Consider the following 26981-nt stretch of genomic DNA (forward strand, 5'->3'; position numbering starts at 1 on the left):
ACTCATTTTTTTCCCCACAACTTAATTGGGATGGTGAGATTTTTAGTAGCTCTGCACCTCTTTCCCCTAAATGAAGAAAATCTCATTGTCCTTGTAATTCTTACTTTCATTACAACAGCAGTATGAGATGGATTAGGTCCCTAATGAGCCTTCGAAGGAACAGCCCTGTGAACTTGCTAAGGCATTGTAGTGAGAAATGTACATTAGTTAGGCTTTGGCCTTTACAAATTAGCAAAATTTCAACATGAAAATTTCCCCCCTTCATTTTCCCACCACATTTTGAAATGCAGGATGTGGAGAATAAAACAGTCTCATAAGCAACTGCATCAAAGCCTCGTATCTGTTGTCCATTAAAAGGATCCTTTTTTCCTTTCATGTTTTAAGATCATTCAAGCAAATATTTTAAACTTCAATAAACTACTATTATGCATTATCTTCATGCCATTCCATTTTCTATATTTATTCTGAAGGATAGTTTTTTTCATCCAGCCACATATGCAGAGGCTAAGAGCAGGGCTATGAATGTGATGGGTTCTATACTAGTGGAACTTGTGTCCTTGTTAGTAGCTAACATTGGGGCAGAACCTTTAATTTGCATTGGAAATCTACATAAATATGTGTGATTTAGTACCTGTGAAAACAAAAAATTCTGCTTTCTTGATCTGAAAATCAAGCCACTGGAAAGATCAGTCATGGTCTAGGGACCTTGAAGTAGGAGTCTGTCTTACAGAGTGACCCATGACATCTGAACCACCCAGTGGTTTTTTTGCCCATACAGTTTGCTGGGTGAATTTCACTGAATCACAACACTGCAATGTTGTGAATGCAATGACTCCATCTCTTAGCTAAAGCCCAAACTCTGACCTAAAAATTCCTTTAAAATTTAATAATGCTTCAGCTTTTCTCTAATGCTGAGGGAAACAATCCATAGTACCTCTGACTACACCTGTTCATATTATGAATATTCATACTGCATTGTTTACATTAATACTAAAGTAGATGTGTGAAAAATAGGTATGAACAGAGGTAAAGATGTGGGGAATTTGCTTTAAAATACAAGAACATTTATTCTGACAGGAGAAACCCCTGCATACTTCTCCAACCATTCCTGGGGTATGTGTGTTCAACACCCATTAGCGGCAGAGCTGCTCAAAATAAAGTTTTTATCCTGAAGTAGCTTCTGCAGTGAGAAAGAGCAAGCTTCACCTTGGCAGAGAAGACAAGATAACAAGGGTTTCCCTGGAGTACCAATGAAGTTGATTTTCATGAAGCCTGGACTTTTCCACAAGGAAATCACCAGGGATCGGTACAACAGCTGCCAGACCCCCTGCCTCCAGCCCTTCTTTTGCATGTCTGTCCCCTCTGTGCCAGTCCCTACAGACAAGGGCAGGGCCCATCTCCAGAAGCTCAGTCCTGACTGCTGAAAAGGTTCAACACAAGGATGAAACACACAGGAATTCATTGTAAAAAGACATAGGCAGGTCCCATGAGACTTTTAAACCCACACAAGGTCAAAATCTTCTTGCACAGCCTTAGTAAAGGTACTCAGAGGATCCCACCAGGATGAGAACCAGAGGTGGACCTGGTAGAGTGCCTGCCTCTTCTCACTAAAGTTAATTTCACGATTCTAAATGTGCTTCCAACCAGAAAAAAAAGCCTTTTTGTAGCAGATAAATTAAAAGAACATTTTAAAGTAAAGAAAACTTAAGAGATAGCGACTAACAAGTCTCCCCAGGTTTCCAGTGTCCTGAACGGCAGGTAATTTCCCTAGGCCTATTGTCAGTCCACCACATATTTAAAAGATTAGCAGTCTTCATGTTACAAACATTTCTTCACTGTCTGCCTCAGGTCCCTAGAAAAACTATCCTAAATTCCACTAGGGCATGGCTGTGTATCTGGTAAGTGCTCTTCAATGGCCTGGGATGTTTGCAGGTATGTGACTGCTCCCTCTCAAGCTGTCTAGCTGCTCATCTCTCTCTCTTTTCCTCCAGCTGGCCCAGATGTGCTGCAGGGAAGTTCCACCCCCTCTCTCTTTCCTCTTCTAAAGTGCAGAGTCAGGGCAACAAGCAGCCTTCAGTACCACTGTCAAGTCACACTTCACACACCATCAGAAAATCATGCATAATCCTTCTACAAGATTTGAAAGTTCATTGTTTTCAGGCAGAGTAGGGTTTGAAAAAGTTCTAACAATGACCATGCTTTAAAGTGGCTTTGAAAATGAAAGATTAAATGATGTAACAGCTGACAGCTGGTTAAATTGTTTTCCAAGCAGCAAGCCTGTATCAGAATAACCAGTTTTTAATCAGGAAAAAATAATTTTCTGCTGGGGAAAGGTTTCCGAAGTGTAATCACCACACTATCCATTTACCCTGATAAAGGCTTCCCAAGCAATAAGATACAACCCGGCAAGACAACCTCATTTTTCCCTGAGCTTGAGATTATTCATAACATAGGCCTGTTGGAGAGCATCCAGAGGGCCACAAAGATGATCACAGGACTGGAATCCCTCTGCTGTAAACTGAGAAAGCTCAGTTTGTTCAACCTGGGAAAGAGAAGGCTCTGGGGAGACCTTAGAGCACTTTCCTGTACCTGAAAAGAATTACAATAGAGATGGAGAGAGACTTTTTACAAGGGCATAGAGCAACAGAACAAGGGGTAATGGCTCCAGACTGACAAAAGGCATGTTTAGGTTATATAGAGCAAAGCAGTTTCTCATTATAAGGGTGGTGAGGCACTGGAATTGGCTGACCAGAGGACTTGTGGATACCCCATCCCTGCAAGTGTTGAAGGCCAGATTGGATGGGGCTTTGAGTAACCAAGTCTAGTGCAAGGTAACCCTACCAATGGTACGAAAATTAGAACTAGATGATCTTCCAACCCAAACCATTCTGTGAAGAATTTCATGTGTAAAAGGTGAGCTTTTAGAATAGAAAGTTGGTGTCCTGTTGCCCTCTGGAATGAAGATGGTACATTTTAGAATGAAGTGTTAAGAACGTTTCTTATCTCAACCAAGTTAAAGGCTTTATCTCAAATACCTTGTAATCAAGTCTGTGGGAACATGTAATTTAAACATAGTTATAATAAATAAATATTAAAAAAAAAGCTGAATTCATATGATCTCAGCCATCTAAAAAAGTTTCTTAAATAAAGTAGCCAAGTTTTGGTTAGATAAATGCCAGCTCTCAACCACATTTCTTCAGTATTATAACACATCAAACAGTGCTGGCCACATATCTAACAGGAAAGATGGAAGCACAAGGTCTTCTCTTTGAAGATCCTCTTCAAAGAAAGCTGAAGAGGAACAATTCATATTCACATCTACTAGGACACTGATTGTAAAATTCAGACAAATACTTATTTTGATAATGACACATATTTGTGTGCAGAGAGCACCCTAAGGCTGCTCTGTTCATACACGCAGAGAGAGACACAACATACACTGTCCTCTAGAGAAGGTAAAGGCACCCAATATCAGCTGCTCCAGGCTGCCTGACCCTTCCTTAGGGCACTTGCTTTTGCTCTCCATATGGCAAACAGTATCAAATGACTTAACATGGCATGGGAAAAAGCACCAAATCCATCCTCCCAAGTCTCCCTTCCAGGCAAACACTCATGGTCAGATCCCAGCCCTCTTTCATATAAAAGCAAAGTCAGAAACTCTCAGGAACCCCAGCTCTAATCAGCCACTAATCACTGTTTTGACTGAGATACTTCATGATGTAAAATTAAGCCAATTTGTAGTATTTCTAATGCACCACACTTTAATTAGTACTATCTCTGTGGGCAAGCTTTTGTCAATTTTGAGTTTCACAATTCAGTTTGTAGCTGTCTAAACACAGGTCTTTCATGAGTTCATGTATTAGCCATGAATGAAGCGTACATTTACATGGGGGGAGGAAACATCATTATAAACTTTGTTAGAAGGATGTATCAGCACTTGAGATGCATTCAGAAGTGGCTGCAAAGGCTGCCCCATTTTCTGCATTTATTTTTCCTCAGTGGCTTGCAGGGTAACTATCAAGTTAAGATTTTTCTAAATGGGCTGCTCACATAGTGATTTGGAATCTGGAAAAGGTTAGACCCCTGTTGTTCCACACAGCCCACTGCTAGCAATTTTCCCATGTGTATATACTCTGAAATGCATGGAAGCTGAGAAAAACCCAGGTACCTTTCTGCATCCACACTGCACAGTGCTGACAACAGTAAAACCAAATACTCTCCTTGGCAGCAAATCTTAACAGATATAACCTGGAAGATTTCCAGGAAAGTGATATTAGTAGCACCAAAGTACAGCTCTGATGGAATCATTCTTCTGATCCTAGAATGCTTTTGAACCTGCTGTTCATTGCATTTCTCATTTGTTCCATTAACAAGAGAGCAACTGAAAAAAAAATCTGCTTGTTTTGTCAAAGGTGAGAACATTCCTTCTAAGTATCAAGGTAAATTAAAATTTGTATCCTAAATAATTTGCCAGAGTTTAGGGTTGTGATGATTTTTTTTTTATCTTTTGGAAGTAAAAGTTATATGACAAAGTACTGAATAAATGGAAAAACTATCTGCAGACTGGAGGAAAAAAAAATAATTCCCTTCACCTGAAATACTGCTGACTGGTATTTATGGGCAGTTCCTGGGAGCAGTGGCCTGTGGATCAACTGTGGCCCTTTATTCCAGTCATGCAGTTCACAGAAAGATTATTTTCCATCATATTATTGCCAAGGAATGCTAACATATTTCTTAATGTATGCTGTGAAATCTGTTTAAAAACCTTTAGAAAGGGACAGGTTTCCTTCCAGCCCAGATGGTCAACCCAGAGCTCACAATACAACCAGTGCCAGGAAGTGACAGAAATGGCCTCTCCCTCCATCAAAAATGTGAATTAGAAATAAATGTCAACATGGATATAAATATATGGAAATGTGTAACGTGAAAAGTCTTGTGATGTTCTGGAGACAAGTTTCAAAATACATAAAGTGTAAGGGGGAAATACATAGGAATCTTTTTTGGAAGCATATAAGAGAATTCCTACTGAAAGTACCCTGGACCCCTGGGACAGCAAGTTTGGAGCTTCCTCTGTAGCTCCTCAAGCCCTGTCCCTGCCACCCATCATTCTGTAACTCCTTTGTATTTCATGTGCACAACCCCTAAATATATTTACTAAAACCACTCCTACTTTGTTTTTTGTTTGCTCAAAGGGACCTTTGTGAGTCATATGACAGGAATGAAGATTTAACCAAACTCCTAAAGGATAATGTCATCTTTAGATCATGCTCATTATAATTCATAAGCACTTCTCCACTTGACAGCTCTTCAGTTGCAGTTTCAATCTTGTGCTAGTTTTCCTGAGAGCCCTTTTCAATTTTCCACATTGCTAATGGAGCCTGAGGCAAAGCTAAAAATCATTTGGGCTTCTTGAAAGGATCAATAATTTTTGTGTGCCATGCATTTTAGAATACATCGCATCGCTGACACAAGCGCTGTCATTGCACTGATAAATATAACCCATCAAAGAATGTCACAAGTTTCCACAAAACAATTTAAAAATATTCAATAACTACCTGCAATCCCATGTGCAGCAAGCAGCGTTAAGTATATCAGTCAAAAAAAAGACTTATATCAGAAGACTGATTGCATAAATTCTTTGCCAAACATTGTCATTTTCTCTGTGTCTTGCCTTACACAAGAGACTGTGCAGAGAGAGAAGACCTAAGAGATTCGCTATTTTTAGGTTTATACCACAACAAAAGCTGAATGAACTTTTTTCCAACACCCATCCAAGCAGTCAAGGATATCTGATCAAGTGCTAAGACATGCTATACTCAGCTCAATAAATTATTCCTTCAGCACCATGCTGAGCAAATTATATTTTAGGAGGGCAAAATTTTGTTTGCAGTTCATCCACTTACAAGACAAGCAAAGGACTGCACTGAAAGGAGAAGGAGAGCACCACAAACACAGAGCTGTGTTCTTCTCAATTTAAAGCTTCTAAAGAAGCTGCTTATGGAGCATTCTGGGGCTGACAAACTGAGTGCTGCTCTGCTTGTGTCTATTTAACCCTTGCCAAGAGCATGTTACTTAAGACAGGCTGAAGCCTCAAAGACTAAATGCAAATGCTTATTTCTCAGGGAAAGCAAGGCTGAAGCAGCAGTAATCAGACCATATAGCAAATGTGTTTTTACATAAATGATTCTCTCATAAAGACACTGCAAGTTCAGAGTATAAGGAAGGAAAGAAACATAGCAAACATTATTTACTGCTCAAAGGCCTTTCATAAAAATTTTAATTTGGACCAATTATTGTTTAGGCACATCTAAAAAACAACAAATTATTTTAGAAAATGGGTGCTACATCTCACCCCAAATTAAATCATCAAAAATTTCCATGGATTCAAAAGCTTCTTCTTCCCCCCTCTTTTGGGAAAGAGAATGAAAGAATGAAAGAATGAAAGAATGAAAGAATGAAAGAATGAAAGAATGAAAGAATGAAAGAATGAAAGAATGAAAGAATGAAAGAATGAAAGAATGAAAGAATGAAAGAATGAAAGAATGAAAGAATGAAAGAATGAAAGAATGAAAGAATGAAAGAATGAAAGAATGAAAGAATGAAAGAATGAAAGAATGAAAGAATGAAAGAATGAAAGAATGAAAGAACGGGGAGAAACTGTAACCTGTTTTCTGTATCCAAAGTGTCATGGATGTATTGGGTCCAGTTTATTTGGATGCATAAATTAAGCCATCTTATTGTGAATATATGTGTAAAATACCTTTTTTTCTTGGCATCAGGTGGGAAGCCCTGTTCCCCTTTCCCCCCAGCTTTTCCAACCTGCTGTACAAGCAGTGAGAGACCAATCCCCATACTGAGGGAGGTGTTCTGTATGATGGAACAAGCTGTGCTTCAGCTTTTGGATCCAGAATTTTGGAAGGATTCCCCACCTGGGAATGTCTCTGGTTTTTGGTGCTGGGAAGAGACTGAGAGGCTCTGTGTGACAGAGAAGGAAGCTTCCCAGTGGGAGAGGCTGGCACTGAAAATGGGAAACATGGAGGGTGCTGCCCACACCACTCAGTTACAGAAAGGGCACAACTGGAGCTGTACATGAACTGGGCTGGGAGCACAGGTGGAAGGACTGAGCAGGAACTCACTCTCTTCCACACCAAATGATGGACAGAGGTGGTGCTAAAATAGAGGGTTTATGTGTTACCTTGATACCCACTTAGCCTACAATTAATGATGATACTCTTCTTCCCAAGGCAGGTGTTCTAACTCTTCATCAATCTGACTGACAGGTCTCCTTCTCTCGGCTGATTTAAATGAAATTTGTGAGGTAAAACATGAGATTAACCTATGGCTCACACTCGAGTCTTTTTTCCCCAATCTATAAAGGGAAATCAACCTCAGTTGACCATGCAGAAGTCCAAGTAAACATCTTCTATCCTGCAGCTTCTTCTCCAGCTACATATTTCTTTTGCCTACCCTGTTCCTTTGCTATAAGGCTAAATTGTTGCTTCAAAGTTTTAGGAGATATGCCTTTAATCGCTCCCACACTTATTCCTCACTTACGATGCTACCACCCTTTCATCAGACCAGCTCTCTTTCATCATTGTTTCTGAGCTAATTATTCAACATTAGCTGAACTGAACTGCATTCACCATTCATGAGGTATTTTTGAGCCAGAGATGATAATAACATCCAATACTTCTTGGATTTCATTGTGGCTTGTTATGTGCTATGTTCCCATGGTTTAGTAGTGTGCTTAAATTTGGCTTTGAATACCATCATTGGGAGCAATTTGTACAAATAGCACAAATTGCAAGACATGAAAGATAATGTAGAGCAGCAATAGGAATCTTTATAGCATCACCTGATCAAGCCAGCCTGCTAAAATGATGCTGACAAGTCTCCAGTCCCTTTGGTGATACAGGATTGAACCCACTATCTGATAAAAAGGGGTTGAGTCCACTGCAGGCTAAATGGCAAAGATTCCTAGCAGGATGCATTACAGAGACTATAAAAACTGCTAAAGAAAAGAGCAAGTAAAAAGTCCGACACATGTCCCCAATTTTTTGACTCATATATTTCTACGTGCATTGAAATTTCATTTTTATGTTAAAAAAATAGAAACTGGTTTTGGAAAGAAAAACAATTATCATGTCTCTCCTTCCTGCTTCTTTATGTCTCTCCCTCCAAATGGAAGGAATCATTTTCTTTCTAAAATACTCCAGCTCTGAAAGAAATACAAAGATAAGAAATTAAATAGGGGAAGGGAGAAAAAATCAGGGAAATAAAAGGGGGTAGAAGAGAACGTCTAACTGTTTTTCTCTTTGAACTAATAATAAAACTAAATGAGAAGCCCCCTTTTTATTAATGTATCAAACTCATTTCTGAGTAACAAAACTTTTCATTCTAACAGTCAAGCCTTTGCATATAGAAACACTTTGAACATTCTTAGCCCATTTCTCCAGTGGGATTCTCTACACTGCATAGATCATTATTTCCCTGCAGTTTTTTCTCTGCATACTTTCCCTCTGTTAATGGCTTCTGGAGTCCATGTCCCTATGAAATGGTAAAAGGGGATTTAAAACTCTTTCTTCTGCGTGTCTCACATTGCCTCTGAGAATTCTCGACACAGAGTTACAAAAATCCAGACTTCCTATTTAAACAAAATTTAACTTTCACTGTAAACTTCATCCTTCTCCTCAGTTTTCTACCATGATAAATAGTGCTTTGAGACCCATCCTTCTCTGGGTATCTTCAGCTACAGTCATGGACTCAAACTAGAACCATGGAGTAATACCTCCCATTCCTAAAGCTCCACACACTTTAACATTTGCTAATTCCCATCCCTCAAGTCTCAAAGAGATATTAAAGTCTAAGTCTGAGTTTTGAGCTGAAAACAGAAGTTAAATATTGTACAGGGAAAAAATAATCCATCTTCAATATTGATTGTTTTCTCCAATTCAGAAGGCAAACAGTTCAGCTGCTCTGTGAGGACTGCCTGACTTAACAGAGAAAAAGCTTTGGAAATCCTGCCACAATGTTGTTTTCTCCTTCCCAGACATTTAAAAATAAAACAAAAAAGCTGCCATCACTGCCCAAACATCATACATGTATGTCATCTCTGACATGGTCAATCTACCAAGACACATGATATGGGACTGAAAATTAGACCAAGGCCACATTAAAAATGCTAAAAAAGGCATGTTTAAAAGGTGACTGCGATACAAAAAGATTTATGGCAGTACTAATTGACAAGTATGTCCCAGTTCATCCTGCACCAGTGTTTTTCTGGATGACACATATGTACACAAACCACTGGAGAGAGATGTAAACCAAAATCAAAACAGCACAAGTGGGTTTGCCTTATTGGCAGAGAGGAGTCTGCTGCAGCTCCCTATGGACAACACAAGTCAATAAGATTAGTGATGAAAAATAAGACACTGTACAAAGGCAGGAATGCAAGCATGAGAGACACCCGAGGTTAGCTGTGGATCATTGCCCTTAATCCTCGTGTTGGCCAACAAGAATGAGCCCAGCAAGCCATGGGATATTTACAACCAATATCCCTGTGGATACAGCACAGGAAGGGCACAGGGCAACCACGGGGCTGTTTGGGGGCACCTGATTGTTCTTTGATACAGAATGGATCAATGTGCTGCTGTAGGCACATGTGTGCTTATGAATATTCATGGGAATATTCTGCTCACTTCATATTGCATTTACAGTATTCTGCTCTCCATCATGCAAGAGGAAAGTTATGTGGATTTTTGAACATGGTAGTTCAAACTTTTTATCTGTTTATCTTCCTTAACAGGTAACCTTAATTATATTCTAGGCAATTTCCTATTTCTAACTATGTTTCATTATAAGAAAAATTATTATTATATTGGTCTTTATAAGTATGATAAAATATATCTAATATTTTTATCCTGAAACAATTGCACCTTAAAACCTTAAAAGAAAACTAGCATGTTTTATAAAACAGGGTAGCTACATCAGAGAACCAAAAAGCATGTCCTCCTATCTTGTGAAAATTTAAAACGTCAGTGGTTAGTTGTGGTCATTTATTCTCCTCCCACTTCACTCTAAAACAGAACATAAATGGAAATAATGAAAACTATATGCAAAAAAAGCTAGGATCTGGTTCAGATCATTGGAAGATAAACGGAACAATGAAAATACCAATTAAATAAATGGAGTATCTTTAATATGTCAAAACATCCCCTGGTAAGTATTCTGTGGCATAACTGACTCAGCATTTTTGAGAAGAGAACAATAAAATCAAAGCACTACCAATCCACTCTCCCTACTTCTGTAGAGTATGCAAGAAGATCCAGCAAAATGTGGGGTATAAAGCTGTATTTGCTCAAGCCCACACAAGAAATCTTTCTTCTTAATGATGTTGTCCAGCTGGCTAACTAGCTGCAGTAATTTACAACTTATTTCTGCATTTAAAAACCATATAGTTTTTAGAGAGGACAAGTCTGTAGACTTATCTAGACTTGATATACATAGATATTTATGCCCTAAACTGCAAAACCTTTTAAACCATTCTAATCCCATTAATTCAAAATTTAGTATCTGATTTATTTTTCAGATGAGATGCTAAATGCATCCTACAGAAATGCTCAGGCTCTGCTTCCTATAGAGGCAGTAGATAAGATGTAAAGAAACTCTCACATCTCCAAAGAACCACATTATATTACTCTACATATCTCTTCACAGTCTTTTGATCATTTTTGAGCATGAACATTTGAAAAATGCTATAAAACTTATATGTATGTATTTACTTTTGGGTACATATTTGTATATATTCTTATACTTATTCACAATAAAGTATAGATAATTACCTTTGAATGTTTATATACATAAACACACTTATACTTGGGTGCAAACATAACAGCATGAAAAGGAAATGGGAATGAACTTTGAATTCCAGGTTCCACAAAAGTTTGGACCTTATGGCTTGGAAGAAAGGACCTTCCAGAACCTAACAAGCAATAAAGAGAGGAGGTGCTAGACTGGAGCAGATAGAAACAGCAGAGTCTGCTTTGACCTCCCCATTCAGCCTGAACATTTGCAAACCCCACCTGCAGTTTCAGATAAAATTATGTTTTCCTGCTTCTAGCAGGGATTGTGTCTCTTTACTTGGAAGGTGATTTTTTTGAAATCAGGAATATTCCTAGCATTTTTTCAATATTATTATTATCATTATTATACTAAAGGACCCTTGGTTTTCCTTCTCTTTTTACTTTATTTAGACTTTCACCATAAAACGACACTTTGCACATTATTTAGCACTTCTAACAGAAAACAGGCAGGATTGCATCTATCAGCATGACACAGAGTAGCAGAAAAATGCATTCAGTCTTGAGGAAGAAGTACCAAGCTGTGGACAGAGGCTGGACTGCAGAAAGCCAGGGGAGTCTACAGTGGTAAGGCTGAAGGACAGGGAGGACAGTGATCCTGAACTTCAAAGTGGTGAGAATCAGAACGATCACGGGAGAAAAAGCAACTCACCCTCTGCTTTATTCAACTTTGAGACACAGATTAGTCATTGAATCAGAGGGCTGAGCAGAATAAGCTAGAGGAAAAGAAAAAGGGAGGAAAAAGAAGAGGTCAAGCACTTGCAGCGTGACTGAAGACAAGCTGAAAGCCAGTGAGAGAACTGACTAAATGCAGAGACGCAAATCAGAGCACGTCGCCTGCATAAAGGTCCTTCTGGATGTACTCCTTCTTATTAGAAACAGCAGCAGGCTCTTGAGCAGAGAGCTTGAAGGTGTAAAGGTAACTAATGATGCCCCTTTCTAGGCAACTTCTTTGGTATTCTTAAAATCAGATGTAATCAGTACAAAGAGTCCACCTCTGACACCACAGAAATATTTCAGCACATGAACTGTACAGTGAAACAGGAGAAGTTTAATCATAGAGATTCCTTTAGCTCATCACAATGTCTTTTTCTCAGTAATGCAGAGCCACAACCTCACTGGCCATCACTAAATGAGAAATGATAGCAAGTCACAAATTAGAGTAATTCTTGGAAAGGATTGGATACAAGTCAAATTCCAAATGACTCATCTTCAAAAAAACTTTAAAGGTCTAATTAACCAGGATATTGAAGCTACTCAGTCTTAGAAAATTATTCTCATCTCAAAAGAGAGTGCAAAAAAGGCAATAATAAAGCACAAAAAATGAAATTAATGGATTTAATCAGGAAAATCCTTCAATACAACACTTCATTTTTTGTTTTATTTTAATAATTGTAAAAAAATTGATTTCTAGAAAAGCAGCAACATCTAAGACACTGTCCTGCTCTATATGAAGAGCTAACAGCATGCACACCTACAGTTTTTCTGTTAAAATGTCATATACAGGTACCTGCACACACAGAAGTCAGCAGAAGGATCTGGAGGTATTATTCAGGATCAAATTTCAAGTGAACTAAACAGTCAGCAGAATTTAGGAACAGCATCTTTTGAGGATTTGATATCTCATTGTCAGGGCTGAGCATTCATTATTTGATTTCAAGATGGAGGAACTAACATTTAGATGATACAATGAAATAAATTAAAAAAGGTAAATTCCTTTAAAAGAGGGGAAGAGAAAGAACTTATATCTATCAGCTCTCCATACTTTTGAATACTCAATGTCAATTAAGATTTATAAATACTTTTCTTACATTTGAACCATTCTGGCTTCTGATCCTGTTTACTGGAACAGTGGACTTCAGTGAGCACACAGAGTACTCAGTTCAGTTTACCATTGCTTAACTGTGTTATTGCTTTTCTAAATGTTAAGCTAAGAATGAAATCCTCTGGACTGAACTGAAACATGTTTATATTGTAAAACACAACCTCAGTAGTCCTAATGAGATTCTGTAGCCATTTACTTTTCAAACTACAAAGGTAGGTATTTAAATGTTAAAAAACAAAGCATCAGACATAGAAAACGTGACCTGAAAAATGAAGATAATTTCCCCAAAGATTCTTGGAAATAGCTCTTGAAGTGCTTTTTCCACTTGTTATTGCATCAAAACTGACCAACAACCTTAGAAAATCACTCAGCCATTTCTACAAGACATCCATCTGAGACAAATCCCGTACTGACCTCAAAAATGCCAGTGCTTGTCTGCTTACAGGGATGTCTTTTCTATTACCTTGCTGATTTGACACTCTTGATTCTGCCAGAATTTCAATATTTGAGGGACTTAGCTTTTAATCTACCTGACGTGATACCACAATGCCCAAGCAGCCAGATATTGCCAGATCTGGGGTCTATGACAAGACAGTGTAATTGAAATTGCTTTACCCAGAAAAAAGAAATACAGGACAAAGCACGGGAAAAGAATTCATTGCTGAGTCTCTTGCTATCAGCAGGGAGAATATTGAAAACAGTACTTGTACAGATGGGAAGTTCCAAACTCATGAAGGAGGTGGTCCTATTTCTCCAATTTCTTTCCTATTTACACCTCAATATGTTCCTTCAGAAACTACCACTTTTCCAAGGCTCTGGCAGAGGAAAAGTAGACATGACTTATTATTCTGAATTCTCATTGAATCTCTTTTTAATTAAACTTTTCCTTCCCCCAGGGAAGCTAAAATATATTAAAAAAAAAATCAGATTTCTGACTTAATATAGGCAGATTCACTCTAAGCCTGGTTTATTTGCATAACTCAGGACTGTTTCACTTTGTTCTGATCTTCTTGGTCTCTCCAGTGGATGAAGTGAGGCAATGTGTTATGTGCTATTTATTCATAGCACACAAGGTACAAGCACAAGATTTATTTGTTCATACATGTAAGAATATTAAAGGAAGAAGTTTTTTATAATTCTGACAAAACTGGAATGGGGTAATCACATGGCTGCAATTGGCTTTAAACATTCTGCTGCTAGCCTCAGATCTTTTTTGGTACTGTGCTTCATACAAGAATGGCCTTGATGAAATATATGGACTTATTGATTAAGGTAATGCTTTGGAGCATCATGATTTACTTCTGCCTTCTTTCATATGTTTATGAAAGAACCTCAAATGTAGGTTACAGACACGGAAAGGAGAATGGTTTTTGCATCATCATTATTTCCTAAATATGGAAAATACAAATATATGGATGATGGATATCTAAGAACTACTAAACTCTTACCTTCAATATCAGCTTAGTGAGCTTTTTGTTTCTTAGTTAAGGACCATTCCAAAAAACTTCTCATTCCTTGAGAGTTGAAGGTTTAGTTTACTAGTCCCATATGACAAAGGCTTGATATTCTCATCACACTAGCTATTAAAGACTGCTACCAGTCAGTAACATACAAATTTGCCAAAAAAACAGAAAATACATTTGCATTCATACAGAGCCCTCAAAGCAGAGATTTTGCTGTTATCACTGGCATAAAGAGATCCCCCCACTAGGATAAAGACCTTGTGCTTCACACTTACTAACACAGAAAACCCATTCCTGTCCTGATAGAGTCTAAATCAATTACCCTTCTCTGTGCATCTCGTGGAAGAGAAGAACAGGCATTTCCAGCTGTGAACTGTTTTTCTCCCTGCCTGAATACTGAAATAAGTGCCTGTCTTTGAATTTACAAAGCTTAGCTAGAACACGACTTTACAGATTTGCTCTGAATTCCCTCTAAGCTAAGATTATCATTTCCCTTAATGTAAGAAATAATAAGGATAGACAGAAGACCTGCATAAGGGCTATCTTAGAACAGTACTTTATATTTAACTGATACTATTCTTCAATTTAATATGAATGCATCATTTTCATCACACAATTTTAGTTTAGTACCCAGGTAAGCAACTTGGTGCAAACTTGCATGCTCTTGTAAGGAGATGGAAGTCAGTTCTACCTGCATGCCACATAGAAATGACTGGAAGGACACACTGCTCAAAAAAGAGGTTTTGTTTTCCTTGTTGTCAGCCAAATGAACCCACAGCTCTCCCACTGAAGACTTTATAATTTCAGATTTGTACCCTGACCCTGTAAAAGTTGCTGTGTACTGACCCCACTATAGAGGGCCAGCACAATCATGATGGTTCAGAGACCCCATGGATGCAGTTGGTAATTTTAAAAGAAGCATTATTGCTTATATTAACTTACTGCTTAGCATAAGAACCTCTTTCTCCAACTCCTGTTGGCAGGTGAAACTCTGCATACACACGAACATTTAGCTCTAATGAAATAGAAGAGGTAAAATCAAGCTCAAATCAATTAAGCGCATCACTTAATGATGCCTGGGAAAGCTTTCAAAAAGTCAAGCATCAAGCCCAGGCCTTTCAAATTTGAAGAAGGTGCCTCTTCCCTAACACCCACACTTTCATCCTAACAGTTAGGAGGTTTATGTTAATTTTCACATGCTACATTTTTCAGTGCAGCAGAAAAACAGATAATTTCACTTGTAATTGTGGTGTACCCTGGTAAAGTCTGTCAGGTGTTAGAATACTGACCTCAATGCCTCTGCTAATTAGATGAAATTGAAAAAAAGCCCAGGCTCTATAAATCAGATTCTGCTAAGGTTAGGATGGGTGCAAGATGGAGAGGGTAGGAGGAAAATCTGTTCTCTTATAGCTCTGACTCATTGTCTGCTTGCTATCAGAGAAAGGTTTTCAAATCAGAACTTCCTTATTTAATTCACAGAAGCCATTAATGCCTGGACCCAATGGCAAAACTGGGGATGTTTGGATCAAGGCTGTCAAGGCAAGTGAAATAACACGTATTTGTGGTGAAATGGGATGAGTCATGGCAGTTGGCACCACCTCCTTACAAGTTTAAGTAGAAAAATGACTTGTGTTTAGCGAGAAGGTCTTTATCTCTTCTGCTGAGGTCTCAAGAAAAGAAGCAACTTCCTTTATACAGGTTGGCCTCATATAACAAAGCCAGCCACAGCTCCTAAGCAAAAGCAGAGATGAAAAGTACATCTCCACTGCTTGTCTGAAAAACAGTCTGGGCTTCTGCAAACACTTGGTTATGAATGTGGGCGTGTAAAGGAGTTTGTAATTCCAACTCCTAAGGGAGCAGTGAAGAGACTGCTTTGACTCATGTGCAGTCTCTCTGGAGGAGGCCCCAGGAAAATAGGACCAGCTACCAAGTGTAGGTTTCAAAAGGAAAATAGTTTATAATTTGCAAAAAAAAAAAAATCTTATTTTATAGCTAAAACGTTTAATGTTAGTAATTTAGCAAGCACATGTACCTAATGTTACTAACAAAAAGCTAGCTATATGTTTTCTAGGAACAAACTCATCTGTGGACCCAGGAGCATTAGCACCATGAGCTCATTTGCCTGGAAGAAATACCCTTGGAGTGTCAGCTTTTCTGAACACCTAAAATGCTTTCTGTAATGCTTGTAAAATGCTGTTATCACAGCATAATCCTATGTATTAAAGTGGAGTGTATTCAACTCAACAGAACAGGAGGGTTCTGAAAACACAACAATTGCTGATAAAAAATGCAAAGAAGTGTGCAAAAGGATGTGCAACTTTAACTGTGTTTTCAGTAAATTGAATACAAGGGTGGCACAGAATATGACAATAGAAGAGGTCAACTCACTCTCGAATGAGGAGCTCAAAGGAACCATTGGGAAAAAGGATAGTTCTTCCCACTGCTGACAGATACAAACACAACTTGTATTGCATACATTGCCAGACAACTTTTAAAAAAAATAAACTTTGCAGGAGAATAAAAGGGATCTGCATGCTGGATGAACAGGCTTCTGAGGAAAAGATGATCTGAAATTCAAGTACAAGTCATTGCCTTAATTTTCTTGAAATTTAGACCAGGTCCTAGATGAACTGAGTCTTCACAAGAATTCAATGAATAACTGTCTAAGAATAATGAGAATTAATATTACATATAAGATGAGCTCTGTACTTAAGAAGCAGAGCTGGGAAAAGGGAATTTGATAATCCATAAATATTTGAATGCTGCAAGCTACATCTGACTGAAATTCATCAAATTTTCATTTTCTTTTCCAAACAAACAGTCTCTGTGAAAAATGCCATAGCTGTTTAATCTTCGTCAGGGTTGCTGAAGGAGGTTCTTCCTCTAAAATTAAAATGCAAACTATTTTTCTACAAAATTAAAAAATAGTAAAACAACACAAACCAACCCCTCTGAACTTTTGGGGGCAGCTAGGAAGCAATGCAGTGGCACTGCTCTTTCTGTGTAAGGTTTCTCCCTGCTTTCTGATGCTCTGTTTAGTGTTGACATAGGAGGTGCACCAAGGGTTGGGCAGCCTAGGAGTCCTCCTAGAATCCAACACACTCAAGTTCATATTCTGTTTTTCCAGAGTCTTCCTATATAGCTTTACACAGATCACCTGAGCTCCTCTGGAGCACCAGTCCCTGTAGGGGCACTGATCTCTCCTTCCCACCCAGGAGGAGATGGGCAGATGGGCACCAGGATTATGTGAACACACAACATCCTGCATGTTCCACAGCATGTGCTCTGCCCAAGAGCGGCTCACTGCAGGCATTTTCACAGGCATGTGGAGACCGTGAGACTTGAGAGTCACTAAAAAGCCTCCATCATTTTCATTTGAGGTCAGTTGTACAGGATTACTGAGATTTAGGATTATTTATAGCATTATGTAGGTGCACTTATGTAAGTTCTCCCAAAGCCAGGTCTGGAGGACCATATCCTGAGAACAGAAGCTCCTTCTCCATTGTGTTTGCCATTTCTATTTGGTTTAGCTTGCCCTCTGCACTGTGGAAAATGAGCATTCCTTAGCTCTTTATCCTGGGGGGCAGGCGTTTATCAAAATCTATTAAATATTTAGACCTTTATATAGCAAGTAATGCTGCTAACTTGTTTGACTTAAATTATACCCCACTGGCAAATCAAATTAGAGAAGATTTGAGAAAATCTACCTTTTAAAACAAAAGCTGATTTTCTCCATGTTCAGCCATTTGTGGGATTAACTTTTTAATGGGTTTTTATGTGCACAGTGTTTTTGTTTTCATGGATACTAGAAAAGGATGAATTATTCATCAAGAAAAAAAACATCTACAACACGCATTTTCATAGCTTATTTGGTCCCTTTTGTCCTACTCATAAATCAATCCTGATTACTACAAATGAACGTGTTCCCACTAAGGGTTCACTGATGACTCACTTGGACCATTAATTTAGACCTCTTCACTGAGTGCATCAGGATGTTGCCACTGGTAATAGGAAACTGGAAGAACATTCTTTGTGACCTCCTCTCTTTGCCTGCACACCCCAGACTCCTTCTCCTGCTCCATTCCTTGTGTATAATTTTATAGACACAACACATATTCTCCAGTTAGAACATGTAATTGCCCTTCTTGTTCCAGTGACAAATTTGCATGAAGGGAAAGAAGAAAATTATATATTAATGCCCAGCAGGTTGCTTTTATGACCTAGGAGGAGCATAGAGAGCAATGGATCAGTATCTACATCCTCAATGGGGGCAAGTGATGCCCAAACATAAAGACAACACTGACTTGTTATGGGAATGACTACAGTGTGTCACTGGTGGCATAGATCACAAGGCATTTGTCTCTGTTCCTGAAGTGCTGACAAGCTGTCATCAGTGAAGAACCATTGTCATCGAGGAACAATGCTTCACCATTTAGAGCAGTAAATGGAACAAGCCAATTCTTATCCAGGCAGTGCAGCATTTATCAACTCCTTATTGCTCAGCTGGGAACAAAGAGAGGATTCTACCCATTTGAAAATTATTATTATTATTTACTACTTTATTGGCAACACAGTGCACTGAATAGTTTTAGAAGAAAAATTTATGCCCCAGAATTCCTAAGGGTCAACACTCAATCTTTCTCAATACACACAATAAAAGAGAGAAGAAAAACACATTTGTTTCCTTTCCAGTCCAATTGCTGCAGTGCCACGGTCGTTAGCATTGAACACCATTCTGTTTCATGTGCTGGGGCTCTGTGCTGAACCCTAATTACCAATGTCAAAAGAGAAACATTGCTCAGAATGATACCAGTTATTCTTTGCAGCTCCCACTGCTATGGTTGCTGCTGAATATCTTTTGAGTATTTTCAAGTACCAAGCTGAACAGAATGCCATGTGTCCCACTGCAACTCAATGCTCTTTATGCCATAAAGATATCACAGATCCCAGGCAATTAACAGTTTGGAAAAGAGTACATTAACACCAGCTACTAAAAGCCTTTTATAGTCTTGAATGGTATTCACTGAGCAATTACAAAGTTAGCTTTTTCTTGTTACTGCTCTTAGGAATCCACCTAACAGTGATGTTCATTAAAAATACCCCTTAACCTCAGTGTTGCATTGTCCAGCATGGGAACAGCATGCCCAGCATGGGAAACATTTACAAGTTTATCACTGGTGAAATGTGTTTGATGTTGACTAAGACAGCAGGGACTCACAGAGACTTCCCAGCAAACCTCCAGCACCTACATCCTACTCATTGATAAACCAGTCTCTACCAGGAATCTGGGCTACCCTGTTCCAATACAAGCACATCAGCACAATCCTGGAGCTGAAACATCCTCCAGACCATGAGTCACAGCAGTGCTGGATGCTACTTTAAATTTAGTTACTTGGATGATCTCCATTTATAACACAACAAATCGTTGAGCTGCTGTTACCCAAAGCCTGTTTCAACCAGGCTCAAACTGAGGGTTCACTGGAAGCTTCCTCCTACCTGCTGCACACCAGCACACAGGGCTCTGATTCCAAGCCTGACTCCTCTCTGATCTGGCATGTGCAAAATGAGGACAAAGGGTGGGCTGCCACTGATAGAGAAGAGACTAAGGGCCTAGTTCTGTTTTTGTGATGTGAGCAATTTCTTGACATTTCTTTCTAACACTAAAACCTTCTTCTCAACCTCAAAAACGTCTCCAACTCCATATACAGTGTTTGAAAAAGAGTAGACAAGCATCTCTCTGCCAAAGTTATTTCCACAGACAACTACCATAGAAGAAAGATTTATTTTTTTTTATCATAGATGTCCATGAATTCATCACATCCTGTTGTTACGGCTGCAGCACACTCCTGGTAATTGGATTATTCAAGGACTACACAGGTTGAGATCCCTGGTATTGCATTAGAGAATGCAAAGTTAGAGAGGTCTTTATTATGGTAGAGAAACACTGGTAAAATAAAACCTGCCATTGACACTTTGTGCTCTGTACCTTATTTTCAGTTTAAGTACTACAATTGTACATTCGAAAATACCAAAATATCAACTCTGCAGGCCTCTACTTGACAGGTTACAAAATACAACATAAGACAATGGACCAAGACTCTAATGCCCCTTCAGTATTGTAGATAGGCAGACTCATACAGACTTCCCCTGCTTTATTCTGAACTTGTACTGATAATCTCTGGGCACAAAGTTCTGCAGAAGATGAATCAAGTTATCCAAGTTCCAGCATATGTTTGTAAGAATGTAGAGTAAGAGCTAGCATTATGCAAAGGAAAAACACTGCTAGAAGAATGGGATTCCTCCTCTAGAAAACAGACCAAGCAAGATCCTTCATGACATTTACAAATGGCTTTATGCCCTCTCTTTTACTAAGCTACCTTCCTTTATTTTTAGAGAAAATACCAGCTAAAGTATTAAATATTTTCTGCATATATCAAAATACATCTGTGTAGAAGGGCAGTTAGATCACTACACTATGAAATACCATTTTTTTAACTGCTTAAAAGAGCAGATAATTAAAAATAAGAAAACCTGTGCTTTGCCATCTTTTTTTCCCCTCTAAGTTCTATATTTAATTATTTTCATCATTCAAAACATCAGTGGCACTCATCTAGTGGACAAATGGCATCACTAGCCCACGAGAACCTGCACAGGGCAGTTTAAAAAGAAAAAAACAAACTCAGTGACAGCATTAATGCAAGGAAATTAATAATCAATTATATCAGCTCAGCATTGCGTACCAAGAAAAATTAAAAATATTGTTTCTCTCGAACTCTACAGACATGACAAAATGTCTGCCTATGCTTCCTGCCTTACCAAGTGATACTTTCAAAGCCTTCAAGAATTGCCTGTGATTTTAAACCTTTATTATATCACTATTATATTATTCTCTTCACCTTTCTCTTAGTTTGAGTAGAGGGAGCTTAGTTAAAAGCAAAAAGAAAAAAACCAAAAGAGTTAATGTCTCTTAAAGGCTATACTGAAAGCAGAAGGAAAATGTTCATACAGATCTACCCGTTCTTTTCTCTTTTGCACAGACACAGAAGAGATGATTCCAGCAAGAACCACATCCTACAGAGACAATACTTGTATCAGTAAAGCCACAGCAGACTGAAATAGTAGATGCTACAGAACCAGAATATCATTCCCTTAATTTTGAGAGTGGAAAAACATAACAGAGTTCTTTATTAGTATTATTATTAAAAAATAATAAAAAAAAAGCAGCACAGCAGGTTACCTGGTGCCCTGTACAGACAGCCCTGGAACACTTGGTAGGATTGTGGAGGCTGGCAGGCAAAGGGGAAGGAGGCAGAGAGCCTGGCACATGTGAGCGGGCACATACACCTTCAGTCCTCTCTTTCTCCCCTTCTTGTGTCTCTTTCAGAGGAGGGGGTAGGTAAAACTGTAATTCAAGTTTGCCAATAGAGCTGAAACCTGTCACATCTACAGAGAATCCATTTTGGGGGATAAAAATAAATAAATGTTACCTCACACTCCCACTGCCTTCAGATTCCTATTCATTTCAGTATTCAGATATCCAAACTCCACTTGCTTCAAATAACAGCAGAGAAAGGAGAAGGAGGGGAAGAGGAAATGAGGAATAGTTATGGATTTAGAAACTACTACATATAGCAAATATGAATATGAATTAACAGAGAATGGGACACAACCATGCCAGATGGGATCAACTCAATTGACCCCTAAGGCTCTATTTTAGCTACTTAGATTTTCACATTGATTGTACATTCATCTCTTGTTTATATATACAACTTCAGTTTCCCATTGGTAAAACAACGATTACTGCACTTAAAAAACACTTGACTAGCCCTACATGGACTGGAGTGCTGGCAGAAGCCTGCACATGCCATGTGCAGGGAGAGCTTCACAAGTAGGTTGTTCTTCCCACCATATTCTACACTTGAAGTCTATACTTTGTACAAATGTACCAAGCACATTTGAAAACAAATTGTTCTTGCTGTTAATTTATAAGGAAAAACCTGCTGCACTTGCATGACATTAGGAGGGGGAAACAAAAAAAAGAAAAAGAAAATGCCCAAGCAGATAATGTATTGGGTGCTGAGATAATAACCCTGGATGGATTCCTGTAGCTGGTAAAGCCATCTGCCTGGTGGATGCAGAATCCAAAGACCTTTGTAGTCCATGCAATGACCATCTTGAGACTGATTCACAGCCAAGGAGGGCTGATTGAGTCAAAGGGATTGAAAGCTAGATACTGACAGGTATGCAAAGGATGCACCCACCAGCTGTGGGTCAATCCCAGCTTTTCTCTCAGGAAATCTCATTGCTTTGGACTATTTCTTCATTGATATATCTGAAGGCATGAAAAAGCTAACATTTGTGTTCTCCCCCTCCCCCGTATGAAACTAAGAGGAGGAAGGCATGTCTGAATATTATTCTCTTGTTAAGAATATTTAGGTAGTGGAGGCAGAGGAAAAGCCTGAGATTTGTCTGATGCTCTTTACTCAGCCTGCAAGCACCTGAGGCACAAACCAGCGATCAATACTCCACCTTATCTCAGCACAGCTTTTCAAACTTAGCATTTCTGACCACATGGATAGAAAGGTCACTGTTTAAGAGACCTATTGCCTTTGCCACAGTTGACTCAACAGGTCTCATTTGTGCTGTCACACAAATCCCAAACACACCCTCCTGATCTTGATGGCCTCAAATATCCAGAGTCAGATTTGCTCCTGTAAGTTTTCACTTACACTTGGCTGACTCCTGTGCAATTATTAGCAGAGAAAGGAAGGCTAAAATCAGAGTGAACGCTGGTTGCCTAAAATAAATAAATAAACATATAATATATGTAACTTGCATGTAAAAAAAATTTACATTTACTTCAGTATTTTTTTCAAAATAAAAAAACCAGACACATTGCCTATTTTTAACTGAACAGAATTATTAAAGCCAGATGTGTCCTGTAAGCCCACAAGGAAACATACTGTAGAGTAATGGACTGTACATTGACCATACATTTCTGCAAGAATAGAAAATCTCATTCTACTACACATTGAATTTGAAGATCTCATTCTACCACACACTGAATTTCTGCAGCTTTGACTGACACTTATGACTGGGTTTAAGTAAAAGTCTTGAAAGTCTCCTGATCAGCTAGAAGTGCTGGTAAAAAGGGATAATAAATGTTAGAGATACTGTAGGTGGCAGAGGCAGCTGTGTTCTGGAACAGAAACATGCAATAATTGAGAATAACTTTCGCAATGGGAGTTAAAAGGTGCTACTTGACCAGGAGGTGTTTTAATCTGCTACATCTTTTCAGGCCATGTGTGAAAAGTCAGTCAAGAAAGATACAAGTAAGGCGGAGGGAAGCACAAGGTGTAAAATAGCAATAGAGGACATTTTTTAAGAGACACAGCACTAAACTGGGTGGAAGATCACTTATGGCTCCTGCAATTCTTTTCTGCAGCTGCAGACTAGCCCTGAACTGATATAAAAAAGTGCTTCAGAAAAACATGAGTTCATAGCTCCTTTCATTTTTTTACTACTGCTCCCTCCTTCCAACTTTAAAATGAAAAAGGAAGGGGGAAAAATAAATGGGGCTCAACAAGCCTAGACTCACCAAAGCTACTAATGTTTTCAGATCACAGAATATGCTGCTAAAGGGCAACTAATTTGTTATATAGCAGGCAAGGCTTTGTGTCTCCTTGTCTATCTGATAAATGAAGTTTCAGTTCTCCCAGACATCACATGCAACACATTTTCAGTGTTATGTACATGGCTATTTATTCATTTTCTAGTAATTAGTATCCTGGGGAGAAATCCAATTGCCACTCTATTTACCTAATTTAATAAAATACTGCAAAATGCAAAGTGGGAGGAATTTCTAATGTTTTATTAGCATTTGGCAATTCTGATCTTTCTAATGATGTCTACTGACCCCTAGCCTGTAGCTGTGTCTCAAAGCAGTTTCTTCACCAATTCTTTCTTTAATTAAAAACTATTACCAAAGAGAAAATTAGAATCAAATATCTCAGTGGCAGAGAAGATTTTTACTTACTCAGGACTTTAATTTTACAGCAAATTAAATAAGTGAGAAAATAATAATTTATAAGAGTTTTATAATTTAGAAGTAAGGGAAGAAACCAAATTAGATTAAAGACGTATTAGATATTACAAAGAAAATTAAATGAGCTGCACTCTCCCCCCCAGCCCCAAGCATAGTCCTTTTCAACTATAAATACTGTCCTCAGTTTTGTTCTTGTTCACAAATCTGTCAGAAACAAACCTGCTGAAGTCATTGTGAGCATACACTACTGGCATCTGAATGCAACTCCTTTGGCCAAAGTATTCAATTTGAGGAGGGTGCAGAGCCCATCCTTTCCCATTTGCACTTGGGCTTTCAAGTAGAAGCTTTTGACAGTCACCTGCACCAAGGCTTCTCACATGTGGAATTCTGTTATTTCCTTTGGTTACTGGGTACCTGGAAGCTCAGTAACCCTATAAAGCTATAGCACTTTCATACAGCTACTTGAATATATTTCAGGATACTGCTTCAATATTTTAGCCCACATATAAGCTTTCTTGGCCAAAAACTGAGGAAGAGTGCACAGCCTCCCTGAGCTCCAACATAAGGAGATGATTTATTTAAGCAGGTGATGAATTTTCATACCGGGTGCAATTATTGAGGTCTGTGCGAGCACACATAGATCTTCACATGCGAATCTAACGAGGTTTCTAGGGAACTTGCAGCTATTACAGATTCACAGGCTCCTTCCCTCAGCTCCTGGGAAAGCACTTACAGCTGATTCCATGCTAATTCATTGCTCAATGAATAAGTAAAATCTGTACAGTATAATAAAACCATTGATCATCATGCTTTAAGATTGACTCCTAAATATTTAGGAAGCAGCGCGTATTCAATGGAAATGTTTATTGGCACTGTGAAATTAAACTGTCACCCGTGAAATAGTAAAACTCATTAACGCAGAGTTTCTTTTTAAGTGTTAAGAATTAACTTTATGGCCGCATCCGTAATGGCAAGCCTCAGCCTTAAATCGCCTGCCATTTAGTATTCGCGAGCGGTATTAAAACATATTAACCGTGATTTAATTGGCTGGAAATTAAAGAAGATAGAGGAGGAAAATACATATATAGGAAAAGAGAAGAAAGAGGCCGGGCCGGGCTGCTGGGAGAGGGCGGACGGACGGACAGACGGACGGACAGCGCTGCCCGCGGAGCTCGGCCGGGGCAGCGCCGCCGGCGGGGCAACAGCGCCCTCTCGCGGCCGCCGCGCTCCGCCCGCCCGCTCCGCCCGACGGGCCGGGGAGAGGCCGCGCCGAGACCCGCACCGAGCCCGCTCCAGCCCCGCCGGCAGCCCGGGGAGCACCACTGCCTCCTCTGGCCTCCGGGACTCCCGCACCGCCGCCACCCGGCTGCACCGGCTTCGCCCAAGCGCGCCCGTAGAGCCGCCGCCAGCCCGCCGGAGCACCGCAAAGCCCGGCGGCCAGGGATGCTCCTGTCTGCGGGGACTGACCCCGCAGGGCCGGCGGAGATACGTGGCGAACTTACGAGCGGATCTCCCGGGGGGAAAAAAAGAGCGAACGGCGATTTCCCAGCTGGGAAACGCTGGGGCGGCACGGAGGGCGAGCACCACGCCCCGGGACACAGCCGCGCCCGTGGGAAGCGCCCAGGGAACCGACGGTACCGCCGGGCCAGGAGAAGACGCTCAATGCCACCGGCGCTGCTCCGCCAGTCTGCGCCCGCAAAATCGTGGCATCCCCCGGCCCTTGGGGGAAGGACCGACCCTACCCAGCAGGCAGAGGGGCCACTCCGGCCCCGTCCCGGCCGGTGGCCCGCAGCCGAGGCAGGGCGACAGCAGCCACTGCCCGCAAAAAGATACAGCGAGCGGAAGGACAACAAATCGTGCGGGAAGCTCCGAGAGGCTCCTCGCAGGCTCCAGCATCTCCCGCTCGCTCCCACATCCACACCGGCAGGACGGTGGAGAGCAGTTCCTCCATCTGGCCCCAACTTTGCATTTCTGAGCTCCGTTAACAAAGCGGAGCCGAGCTAAGTTTCTCAGAGGTCATGGCGCAATAACCCCGTTTTTCCGGGAGTTGCTCCCCATCTCTTCCTCCCGCCCCCGACCCAAGCCCAGTCAACCCCTCGCACTCCCGTTACTCACGATTTGTTGCAGTTAATCCCAGATGCCATAAAGTGAAGAGCAGCAGAGTGCAGCCCCCGAGGGCTCGGGAATCCATCTTCAGCCCCGGAGGGGGAAGCCAGCCGCCCGCCTGTCTCCCCTGGTCCCGGTCTCCGAGCGCCTCTCAGCCTCTGTGCGCTCGCTCTGCCTCCGCTCATTTACTCCATACAGCATCCAAGCACTCCGGGTGAAGGGAAGCCGGGGCCGGCCGGGGGACTCTTGGCAGCCCTTGAGGAGCCGCTCCGGACGCCGGCGGCAGTGCCCGAGCCGAGCCCGCTGCCCCGACTGCCGCCGCGGCGATTCACCTTGCGAGCAGCGGCTGGGTGGGAAGCACCAGCCGCTCGCTGGGCACCTCCTTATAGGCGAGAGCCGCGCTGCACTCCACCTCCTCCCAGCCCCCTGGAAGTTGCTCCTCCTCGCCTTCCAGGGAGGATCCTTATCGCAATCTTCACGCGTTGTTGATAAGCATCAGAGTCACGGAGTAAATCAGATGCCTAGAGAGAAAAAAAAAAAAAAAAATTAAAGTCTTCCTTTTTTTTTCCCCCCTTTAGTTAGTAGCACTGTAGCTGGAACATTTTAAAGATCCACGGCTTAGATGTTTGTTTGCTTATGAATACATATGTTATATACACATACATAAAATATACATGATCTCC

At 40.2% G+C, this 26981-nt stretch overlaps 1 protein-coding gene across 1 annotated transcript in view; it reads right to left on the reverse strand.

Moving 5' to 3' along the window:
- The window catches only part of CNTNAP5 (contactin associated protein family member 5), a 266317-nt gene extending 239799 nt beyond the window's left edge, over positions 1 to 26518 (reverse strand). Inside the window, exon 1 of the mRNA XM_058809950.1 lies at positions 26308 to 26518. Coding sequence (XP_058665933.1) covers positions 26308 to 26383 — 76 coding nt within the window. The 5' untranslated portion in view covers positions 26384 to 26518. The remainder of the gene's footprint in view (positions 1 to 26307) is intronic.
- Positions 26519 to 26981: the final 463 nt, after the last annotated feature.

This window comes from Ammospiza caudacuta, chromosome 8 (genome assembly GCF_027887145.1).
Source record: "Ammospiza caudacuta isolate bAmmCau1 chromosome 8, bAmmCau1.pri, whole genome shotgun sequence".
In the NCBI taxonomy this organism is placed as follows: Eukaryota; Metazoa; Chordata; class Aves; order Passeriformes; family Passerellidae; genus Ammospiza; species Ammospiza caudacuta.